This window comes from Balearica regulorum, chromosome 5 (assembly GCF_011004875.1).
Source record: "Balearica regulorum gibbericeps isolate bBalReg1 chromosome 5, bBalReg1.pri, whole genome shotgun sequence".
Classification (NCBI taxonomy): domain Eukaryota; kingdom Metazoa; phylum Chordata; class Aves; order Gruiformes; family Gruidae; genus Balearica; species Balearica regulorum.
Window position 1 is genome coordinate 58,280,663 of NC_046188.1, and position 12,041 is coordinate 58,292,703.

The 12,041-nt window shown below is 38.9% G+C and overlaps 1 protein-coding gene across 4 annotated transcripts in view; it reads right to left on the reverse strand.

Annotated features, from left to right (window-relative positions):
• Positions 1-487: 487 nt before the first annotated feature.
• The window catches only part of TRIM66 (tripartite motif containing 66), a 56,888-nt gene continuing 45,334 nt past the window's right edge, over positions 488-12,041 (reverse strand). For 2 of the 4 annotated variants that reach the window (XM_075755115.1, XM_075755113.1), the window contains 7 exons: positions 11,853-12,027; positions 10,765-11,072; positions 8,480-8,603; positions 7,466-7,540; positions 6,155-6,307; positions 5,336-5,554; positions 4,677-5,020 (listed from right to left, as the gene is read on the reverse strand). In XM_075755115.1, the coding sequence (XP_075611230.1) occupies positions 4,961-5,020; positions 5,336-5,554; positions 6,155-6,307; positions 7,466-7,540; positions 8,480-8,603; positions 10,765-11,072; positions 11,853-12,027 (1,114 nt within the window). In that variant the 3' untranslated portion in view covers positions 4,677-4,960. Of the gene's footprint in view, positions 3,430-4,676; positions 5,021-5,335; positions 5,555-6,154; positions 6,308-7,465; positions 7,541-8,479; positions 8,604-10,764; positions 11,073-11,852; positions 12,028-12,041 lie in introns of those variants that run through there. The other 2 variants (XR_012835787.1, XM_075755114.1) reach the window with 2 other exon arrangements.

The window sequence follows — 12,041 nt, forward strand, 5'->3', positions numbered from 1 at the left end:
TCCTGTAAAAAATGAAATACTACCAACACATTCTCTAGAGCAGGGTATCATGGAATAATGAGCAAGTACTGAATTTATAAAAGATGTAAGAACTATTCCTGCTCTAACTTCATCAGAAGCAAGAGCAGGCTAATAAGCAAACAACGAAAAATATTCAAGTATGTTTCATTTCCTGCCCAAATGTCAGTGTATAAAAATAGATTGTATTTTTTTCCATCTAAAGTGAACTCACGACTGTTAATGAGAAACACTGTCAAAAAGTCATTCTGGTGCAATCAGGTGCATCAGGTAAGGAAGGAGTGTTGGAATAAAGGACAGATATATCATCTCAGCACAGAACATTGAGGAACATAGCATCTATGTTATGCCTAAAATAACTAAGTGATATCTTTATCATCTGTGTCAGAAACCTGGATTCCCTCACTGACTTTCACAACAAATTTAATAAGCATTGCCTCAGTATCTGACTGCCTCTGGAATGCTTCTGTACTGACATAGTCATCCTAGGGGCTACAATCAAGATCAAGAATAGTAACTTGCAAACTAACATTCACAGCACAACCATAAATCAGTGTTGCTACTTCCATAAAACTGGTAACCATCTCTAACACTCTCTAAAATCAGCAAAATACGCCCTGACCTTCAGACACTACCCTACGTGCTCTGGGAAAAGCACTTGCATGCCTTATTTCCTTAACCTAAAAAGGACTTTTCTACAGCGAAAATATACTGCAAGAGAGAATTTACAGGGAATCCGTTACAAATTACACCCTATTCAGGAAGAAGTTATCTGAATAGTATCTTTCAAGAACCTCTTTTCAGACACTTGGAATGAAAATGGAGCAAGTGGAGCTAGATATTTGACAGCAGATTTGAACGTTGCAATTTCTCATCTCCACAGGAAGTATTCCCACCACAGTAAACACTTTTCACAACAAAGCCATCCAAATACCATGCTCTTACTGTTACATATCCTAACATAAACTTCTACAAAAGTCTACTTAGTAGACTAAATGCTACCAATCTACTAAACACTCTCATGAAAATGTGAATAACTGCACACTAAAATGGACTTTCATATACATTTATTAGAGGACAGGAACAGACAACGGGGTAACATCTCTCAAAAACCAATCACTCCACCTCTTACTACTTGCTCCTGATCCACAAAGACAGCTTCAAAAGATGTGCACCCTCCGTAGCCCACGACTACTGCCTATCTTTATTTTCCCTCAGATTCTCTTGCTGATATCTAATTAAAGTCAGAGAAACTCAGCTGGTGTATATCTCTGAAGTCTATTGCCTGTATTTCACACTTGAAGGAATTGCATGCCTAGAAGCTTTCCTACATTTTCCTCTTTATACAATAAAAAAATTACCTCTATCTACAAATTCTCTCTTAACTATGTTGGAAGAGCAGCACAGCTGTAACCCTGACAGAAGGATTCCTTACCCCTCAAGCCAGTAGGCCTCCAGGTCCGAAAGTTGCTGCTGATAGTTTTATACTCCCATAACCCAAACTGAGAGGAACCAATAAGAATAGAAAAACACTTGCAGTGTCTGCTTGACTTTTTACCAATAGAGTATTTTTGTTCTATTTTTTGTAAATTATTCCATAATTCTTCAATTTCTAGCGTGTTTGATTTTAGAATCTTTTCTAATTCCTTCTGATTAAATACACTGTAATAGTTTTTTCATCTCAGTAGTAAGCGGTATGTTCCTTGGCACTTTAATGTATATATACATTTAAACTACAAATATTTATTGTTACTTGTTCGTGGCATTGGTTCCCACTAACTTATACCAATTGAAAAAACAAAAAGGCAAAATATCTAATCGGCATTGAAAATTCCAGCCGAAATAAAAGCTGATCTCCTGTGTTAGCATAGCTGCTTTTGTAACCAGTTCTGCTTTGCTATCAGTAGTTATCAACAACTTAGCTAATAAGTGTTAAATGATATTATATAATACGTATATTAATTGAAAGCAGATGTACTCAGAGCAAAAATTTCAGATTGATGTGCAAAAATACATTTCACATATTTTATTGTTCAGCAAAGCACATTACACATAAACATGCAGTCATTCAATAATCTGAATTGTTAAACACCTGTTTGTATTAACTCTAATGTCATTCTGCTGTAACGATACCAGAAAAAGTATGTCTTTCAAATTGTCTATAGGGGAATGAAAGTTAAATTTGTAGTTGTCATTTCTTCTTCAACAGACCTATTACTGAAGTGTAATTAATCTCTTTTCCAACTGCTTAAGCACAAAGAGGATTTTCCCATTTTACATGTAACCCATTACTAAAGACAAAAGGGAAAATTGTGCCCTTGGTTGCTTTTGCAGGAGCCTAGTGCATTTGCTGGGGTTTCCACAGTGTTCCCGGCATTTATTTCTGCTATACTTAGTTCCAGTGGAAAATTTCAGGACTTCCTCCTTGCTTCTTTTCGTATGCATTCTGGATTGTGAAATAGGCTGTGTGATAGAAAAAAAAGTAACTACATAACCTATCACTTCTCTTTTGGGCTCTGTGGGCTGTTAGATTTTTAGAAAAGAGACCCTTCCTTTCGCACCTGTCTGTGCTGTTACCAGTGTGCAATTGGACTTCAACAGAGTAAAAGCCCCAAGAATTTCCGGGCTCTGGTGGTATGGTATCAGCAGCAGGAACATCACAAGCCAGCAATTTTAAGGCAATGGTTGAGATGGATAATCTTCTTATGACATGCAATCATGAAGCTGACCCACAGATTTGTGTCTGAAAGTATGTGAAGTCATATGTATGAGTTCAGTTTTTGTTCTGCTTACCAACACGACATGAAGTTTACAAGTGTTTTTTTTAACTGTTACTATGTCTTAGAAAAGTAATCAAAACCAAAGTTAGCCTTAAGAGCACTCAGGCCATAGAGTCCTGCCAGCACACATCCAAAGGGTATCTTATATATGATGACAAACCAGTACACTTTATTTTTAATAAAGGTATAATATACCCTGGACAAATTTTATTAGAACAGGTGTTCTCCAGAACTAATGGTACAGTTAAACTTACAGCCTTTAAGAAATAGGAGCAGGCTCTTGTTGACTCTGCTCTTCCAGGAAAAGAGGAAGTCATCAATAGTCTCTCCTATTTCTACTTTTGCCCCTAGATGAAGGCCATACAGCATATCATTTCTACGTTATTAATGGTAAAAGACAGGTCTTTGGTTGAGGAAGTAATTACCAACTGAGAAAATGTGATACCTGTAGCACAGGTAAGGATGATTCATTCAGTTACAAACCTGCACTCATTTCCCTGTTCCAAGACACTTATTGTTTTGAGTAGTTTGACAGAAAGCAAACACATAGGAATTCACATACAGAGAATTTAAAGGCTGTCCCTTCATCTCACAGTTTTCCAGTCAGCTTATAATATCCAGATTTTCATTTCTCCAAAGAAAAGAAAACATTAGCTCACTACCAAGTTAATGGCAAACTAAGTCACATAGATAGCGGAATGTAGGTAATGTTCACGTCTTATTATTTAATACATAAACCTTTACTTTGAAGTGTTATCTAAAATAACATACATGGTTACCAGACCAAATAGCCCATATAAACTATGCTGAAAATATCATCTTTATTTACAGGAACTTAATTAAAATGAACTTTAACTGTGTTTGAGATCTGCAACGACCTTTATCTCTCAGAACCAGTCCACAGCCCAGCTTTACACTGGTGGGCAGAGCTCTAAGGAGGAAGATGTGCCTCAGACACATGAAGAAACCATTGACCATGCAAAGATCTGGCTCACTTGCTTCTGGAAGAGGTGAGAACAGCTTGCAAACCATCACTCTCTGATCAGGTGTCATGTCTTGTTACCTATCCCACCCTTCAGGCTTTACAATTACATGCTACTCTTTGTTCAAGTGAACTCTAAAACTGCTCTTCCAGCCCTTGGTGGTGTTCTGCCAATACATTGTGGAATTTAGCAAAAAACAAAAAAGCACCACCCAAAAAAAAACCCAAACCAAAAACCAACAACAACAAAAAAATCAAAACAACTTAGATATCCTTTCATTCTGTTTGATCTTCTACATATACACATTATCATCATCTTCTAGCACTGTTGGTAATCACAACTATGAGAAATAAGCAAAGAGAAAATCAGGAATATATGACATTATTTTATAGGCACTTCTATAACCATGTAATTTGCTTCATAATTAATTTACTGAATTCCAGTATCTGCTTTAAAGAAAAACAGCTGGCTTGTGTTGTATAAAAATGCTACCTTTGAGACCCAAGAAATCCCACACTGCTTTACTGAGCATGAATTAGATACTGAAGAATCATTCCTTGCAAACAGAGCATCCAGTATGCACTTAGAAACAGCTCACACAAAGCCCTAGTATTAGCACTATTAGCACTTGTTCTTTCACGATTTAATGAAAATGCTCTGTTGCAAAAGAAACAGCTAATCAGATAATCACATTAGACAGTATCTCATAGGCCTTGAGCTGTCAAGCTCCCAGAAAAATCATTGAATAAGAAAACAGGATTACAGCTTTTATGACTACACATCACATAGTAAACATTCACACTGAGGTTGCAAGATTATTACATGGTCACTTGTGCGCTATAAAATAGAGATGTCACATTGAACAGATTATAAAATGGTACTGCAGTATTAGATATTATTAACATGTTACTTTTATTATTCATCATCGTTACCTATCACCAAAACATTAGTACTTCAGTGTAAACACTGCAAAACATATATGATTTAACAATTGAATATCGACAGATTCAAACACTTTGGATCTGTTATCTATCCACAAGATCTAGAAATAAGGCATATGGTCAGCAGATTAGGAGAGTTTAAATAAACAGCCCAAGTGCTTTGCTTTCCTCCCACACACCTTAACTCTGTCAGCTATGTTGTTGAATTCCTCAAAGCAAATCTCATATCTTGAGGAAGTCACACCTGAGGAAGGCTGTTAGCTGGCTGAAACCCCATTCTTTTAGTTTTTTCACATTCCTGTGTACAAAGGAAACAAACAGTGAATAGCTAGAGGGTTTAGTCTTTTTAAAAATCTTGACAGACTTTTCTGCTAGGAAGATAACTGTGTAGCCTGAGAGACTTCATTTGTTCATGATCACACAATTATACACAACTGACACTTTATTCCACTCAGAGGATCTTGACATAAAATTGCAGAACTGATCACATCTCTGTGATAGAAGCTTGACAGTTTTCCCTCACAGCCCTGTCAAAACTTCCCATCAGTAGCTGTAAACAGAATTAGCAGGGTGGCCACTTAGCAACCAAATGCTTTTGCTTTTGCAATCTTACAGCATGGCGCCGTCTCCTTTTAGGCTGAATGCACTCCTGTCCGTACGATGGCCACTGAAAATCTTGGGGTGGGATTTTGCTATTCTGACTGTCCACTTCTTCAGCATCAGAGTCTTCTTGCTGCATCGAAGGAAAATGCCTGTCTGGATAAATCTCCTTCAGTTTGCTCTCAAAGAATACATCTAGGCATCGTCCAGCCTCAGCAACCTCTGAATCTGGCTGTAAGAGAATAAATAACCATTCAGTGTTACCACACACAGAAGTCATCAAGGATCAAAACCAAATGACTACTGTACCCTAATGTCTCACCTTGGTTCTGTCTGCTACATATCCATTAGTCTCCTGCACACTCTCTACAGCCTATTAGTCCCTCTGCATTTACAATGTAAGTAAAAACCAGATGTTGGTATTAAGGAATACGTTTCTGCACCTCTAAGAAAAAGAGCTGTGCAGTGAACTAGAATGAATAGCAGTCATCATTGCTTAGGAATTTCTATGCACCTGAATTTTCCCTAGCTTTTCTGCTGGCTATAACCAACTTCTCACAGCAAACTCAGCAGACAACTTTTTGGAATGATGCTAAGATGTCCTTCTTTAATTTTAGATCCATATGTATCTCAAATTCTCAGACCCATGTATATCTCCATTTCTGTCATTAAAAAAAATTAGAAAATTTCCAAAGAGTAAAACTGATTAATACTTCTGTGTAGCCCGACCCCGTATCTGATTTCAATGGAAGCAATAGTTACATGAGTATGACAGCCTGAAAGAGCAACCTTCTGGTTTGTATATCCCCACCCATGCATATTAGAAACCTACATAATTGAACTTTGCACAGTTCCAAAACATGAGACGCACGTCAGTCACAAGTTCCTCAGGTGCAGAATAGTGGGACTTGTCCTTTTTTTGCAGCTTTTTTCGTATGATTGACAAATCCATTGGCCTTTTGATGATCTGATAATAATGCCGAGCCTGCAATAAGAATAAAATGCAGATATGTAATCTTTTTAATGAAAACATTTCCTCTCCAGTGACTTCTATCCAAATTTGGACGGAAGTCACTGCAGAGGATTCCTTGCATCAAGGAAGAAATTTCTAGCCTTTTGGTGCCTACACTTGCACATCATCTTCCTGGGTGCTTTTCAGTTTGACTAAAAACATATTTGCTTTCAAGATTGATCTTGAAAATAGCACACTTCAGTGACTACTCTGCTATCTGAACTTTCTAAAGTTTATCCCCAGATATAAATGTCATCATTTAACCATAATCAATAGTATATGTAACACTGACAATTAGCAAGCATTTCCCCCAAGCAATTATAAAAATAACGTGCTGAAATAGTGGCAGCCAATACTGTGGGAAGTAGTCTGCCAAGAATTAAAATATGCTACTATGTGCTCTTTTTAAAGTTCAGCAAAAGTCTTTTTCAATGGACACCAGCTACCAAGATATCCCACTCCTTAAATCTTTCTGGGTCAAAACCTACTTGTTAGGTAATGTGTTCCATAAGTTCATTGCAAGCTTTATTAGGTGGAATGTTTTTTATATTGTTATTTGGACTATTCCTTCATATAAAACCTTTTTTCTTTTTGCTCTCATTTTCCTCCTCTAACTTGTCTCCCATTGTGTTCTATTGTTACAATAGCATGAATCTATATCTTCCTTAAAATAGCCAGTTAATATTGCAAATGTTGAGTACGTGGATGAAACAGCAGGGTCTGCATCTTCCCCTGAACAGAGTCACATTACCTTTGCACCTTTGTGCAAAACACCAGAAAAGAGGGAGTCCAGGGTTATTTCTAAAGCAGACCTCTCTTATGGCAGTGCAACATTCTCCATGTATACAGCAAGTCAACTTAATCACTAGAACCCCTCATATACCTTTAGTAACCTACCAGCATCTTAAATTGGCACCCAAACCTGGCCTGACGACATTGGCCAGCATTTACCTGCCTCTGACCTAGCACCTTCAAAGCACTTGCATGAGGGAAACACCTACCTTTCCCTAGGAAGCCATGCTGTTCAGAAGAAAAGCTAATGAACATCTTTCAAGAAGACAAAGGAGAAACTCGCAAGGTGTGCAGAGTCCTCTTTGGATTCCCTCTGACCCATGCATGTGTAGTACTTACCAGGGGGCTGACAGGTTCATGGAATGGGAGGCTCATACTACTGCAGAACAGGGAAAGCACCAGCTTTTCACACTTCTGTAGAAGCCAAATTTGAAATACATTTTAATTCAAAACAAGTGACTTTCATTCTTGCCCTTAGTTAATCAATCATACTAACAACAAGGGGAGTTTTCACGTAGTCTATGCATTTCTGATGCAAAATGGCACACTTCACCCTAACCTGGGGGATGTTTTGCCTCATAGCATTTTTATAGCTTTGGAAGTGAGGATAGTCAAGAAATGCAAGAAAAGAAGCACTATGTAAAAATTTTTCTATGCATGTATCTTTCCTGGAAAGGTCACTTTCTGCACTCCAGATCTATTCCTTGGCTCTTGACTAAAAGAACAGCAGCAACAGCGTGGAAACAGTTAAATGGAAAATGTTTCGCACTGTTCATATCCATTCATACAAACGGATGTAATGTCAGTTATGTAGTTGGTAGTAGCTCAGGTCTGGAAACAGCACGGATGAATTTGAGTAGTGCTGTGGCTATACTCACAGGCCTTGCCAAGGGGCCCCAGTTTTCTAAGAACCATTGCCATTGCCTTTATGTGTGGTGCCCAGACTAGACCAGTGCCTTAGTCTAGGCTTCATAATGTCATTGCAACTGGCCTGACCAGATGCCTGAGAAGGTGCCAAGTATTAAAGGAAAAAGATTCAGTGGCAGAAAGCCAGGTAAAGTTGACTCAGGGAAGTTGGCTCCGCTGCTGAGTGTGACTTCCCTGTTCAAAGGAGAAAGGAATTCCAGCTCTGCCTGTTTCATCTTTCTATAACATGTCATTCATTTTAAAATTGAACAGAAATGTCTAGATAGAAGAGAATAACAACATTAACAGTGCTTTTCTTGTATTTACTACTCTCTGAAACATTGGAGTAGCAACCAAGTCCAAACAGTCGCCTTTCTGATGAAAGGGCAAAGCCTCATTCTGAGATCATGTCCTTTTCTAAATAGTACATTATATAGTTATTCCCACCTTCTGGTCATAGTCATCAAGGCCATATTGTACATTATTGCTGTGGCTGTAGCGTGTGTTTTCACAGTCATATTCTACCTCCGGCTTCACTGGATTACGGCAAAGCGTGCACACCCATTCTCCCCTGCAAAACAAGAAACCAAAAACTTGTGTCGAATTTTGCCAGCAACCTTGTCAAATAACAAACCTCAGGAATCACTGTATTTGGAAACAAGCCTCATCCTTAACTAGTATTACAATAGCAGGCAATCTGAAGCCCGTTGTACTAGATGTTCTTGAAGAGATTTGAATCTAATTAGAAGTATAATAATTTCTGATTCTACTCATTGCACTTTTTCTGTCACAGAGAAAAAGAAAACGGCCAAATAGTAAGTGTTTGAAGTCATGTACCAGCAGTGTGTGCAGCTGCATTGATTCAAGTGCTGTTTTTAAAAAAAAAATATTAAGGAAAAATAGTCAACAGTTGGGTCATAAGACAAAACCAGATCCATTTGTTAACTGATATATTTATTATCAATTGATATGATAATTGACATATTTATCTAAGTGTCCTGGTTTCAGCTGAGAGGGTTGATTTTCTTCATAGTAGCTAGTGTTGGGATATGTTTTGGATTTGTGCTGGAGACAGCGTTGATAATATAGAGATGTTTTTGTTCTATGGACTTATTGTTGAGCAGTGTTTACATGGGGCCAAGGCCTTTTCTGCCTCTTGCACTGCCCTGCCAGCGGGATGGCTGGGGGTGCACAAGAAGTTGGGAGGAGACACAGACAGGACAGGTGACCCCAACTGACCAAAGGGATATTCCATACTATATGACGTCATGCTCAGTTTATAAGGAGCTTGGGGGAAGGGGGGGGGCGGGGGGCAGCAGCGTTCGGAGCAATGGCGTTTGTCTTCACAAGTAACCATTATGCGTGACAGAGCCCTGCTTTCCTGGAGATGGCTGAACACCTGCCTGCCCATGGGAAGTGGTGAATGAATGCCTGCCTTTGCTTTGCTTGTGCGCGCGGCTTTTGCTTTACCTATTAAACTGTCTTTATCTCAACCCATGAGTTTTCTCACTTTAACTTTTCTAATTCTCTTCCCCATCCCGATGTGGGGGGGGGCGTGAATGAGCGGCTGCGTGGTGCTCAGCTGCTGGCTGGGGTAAAACCACGACACTAAGAAATCAACGTCATCAGAAAAGGTCATAATGTGTGCTAGTACACAGCTTCCCAAACCAAACAGACATAATTCTGCATGGGCGTAAGTGTCCTTCCTAGTAGCTTCATTTTCAGAAACCTCTTGAAGAATTTCATGAGGGCAGTGATGCAACTTCTGCAACATCAGGACCTGAATAACTATAGATGAAGGTATATCAAAGAACTATGAATACAGAACTTTAGTTAAGGGAATTAATTCACTTCATTAGAATTTAACTTTGCTTAAGAAATTTATTTTAAAAGGACAAGTTGGTTTTCATATTGTTTTGAAACTAGAGGTTTAATAATGACTTAACTATTAGAGAAAAGAATGAAAAGCCAAGAGATGGAAATTTCTGCTTTTTAAACAGAAAGAACAAACCAGAATCTCCAAGCTAGTATCTCACAATGTATTTTTCTCAGCTGAAACAGTTATTTGGGCTTGGCGCAAATGAAGTAGCCTCTGGTCCCACCTGGTAATGATTTGTAACAGCGTTCAGAATTATACACCACCAGTAATGCACATTATTAAAGTTTGGTATGTGGATATGTACCTAATTCTGGCTCTGTGTTGTATACAATTCATCTGTGACAAGTTGCTAGGGAATGTACGTCTTAGGGAAACCAATGTCCTAAACATTTCCACAAAAGCCCCAATAATCCTGTGTTTAAAGAAATCCCATAAAATTGGCTAGAAAACTGAGTAGGAACTCACTGATTGCCCTTTCCTTGTGCTAGTCACTGTTCTTGCAGAGAAGAGCTGATGTCTACACCGCAGATGTTACATGAGAGTTAGGATTTTACTTTTCTCCAGCAAGTCCTCAGAATGTTTTTAAAGCTCAGCTCTACCACTTCCTTTGTTGTACTGGCCAGCTAACTGCAGAAAGGGTGTACGCGGCTGGAAACAGTTCTTGTTAATAATTCACCTAGTTCCTAGCATGTAGACAATTCTTCCCTTTGCCAGAAAAGTAACAAAAAAGGCAAGTGAGAGATGCAGAACCTTGCTCTTGTGTAAGGCTGACACATACGTCCCTGAGGATATATCCGGCCCCAAGGCAGTGAGCAGAAACTGAGCATATTAGCGAAATGTCATACATACTCACACTGGAAAGCTGAGCAGGGCTGGAACATGGCAGGAGAGATGGAAGACCTTGGGGCAGTGATCACAGCACAACAGTTCTCCTCCATTAAGACATACAGCACAGAAATCCTCGTTTTCAATTGGATTGATTTCCTGAGTAACTGGAGATTTTTTCATGATGGAAATGCCATTGCTGAGCTTCTGATCAACAGACGGAGTATCTACAGGAGGAGATTGTGTATGTCCTGCAGCCTGGGATATGAGAAATTTTCTGTCCTCCAAGTGCTCCTCTTTGGATTTCGGTGTTTCAGGTGGACTATCTTTATTTATCTTGAAGGAAGAAAAATCTGGGATCACACAATCACCATTTTCATACGTAAGCATATAACAGCAGTGGTTATCAGCAGACAAAATGGTTTCTCTGCAGTGAACTCTACTGGAGAGGGCATTGGGTTTCAGCAGGACCACACTCAGCTCAATCTCTGCCACTGGCTGGCCAGGTCACCTTGGTCAAGTCATTTTCTCCACGTATCACAATATAATAGAACTGTGAGACAGCTGTACAGATTTCATATCACAGATGATAGAAACAGGATACTTTACAATCTTATTTGCAAGTTTTACAGTAAACAGCTCAAAAAAATTTAAAAAGTACAGTTCTTTGTTCTCACCAGAAATTCCTATTTCCTTCTGTGGAAAGTTCACACTCAAAGACTCCAATGAAGCAATAGAACACAAAGCTTTTAAAAAACCTATTACACTGTGATTTCTCATGAATCAGTTCCTATCACTCAAATATGCATTCAGGTCAGCTTTAAGCTATTTATCCTATATTTGTAACTAGACAGATGAGCCAGGTTGTTTGTTAGAATACAAAAACACTACAGTTATCCAGTCCCTGATACACACTTCTCAGAAACTGAAGTATCAGGGAGCTACATAGCAAACTAAAAGCTGCATTGTCTATTACTTCAACCAATCACAGAAGTATCTGAAGGTCAAATGAATTAACAGACTTGTTTAGTATATAATGACTTTCAGAAACTGTGGGTACAAGCCAGTGGGACAATGGAGAGAAAGCACGTAAAGCCTTGGGGAAATTCCACTCACCTTTATAGACATACTTGAAGACTGGGTCCCACATTCAATAATCAGGAGGAAATTGCCCTCATGCTCATTGTCCTGTGGCTGGAGCTTAAACACCGGGAGCTCCCCCACTTCTGATGTACGTATCTTTAGACGTTCCAGTCGCACATAGGGGATCTTCTGCTCCTTAGGGTCCGTTCTACAACCAAAATG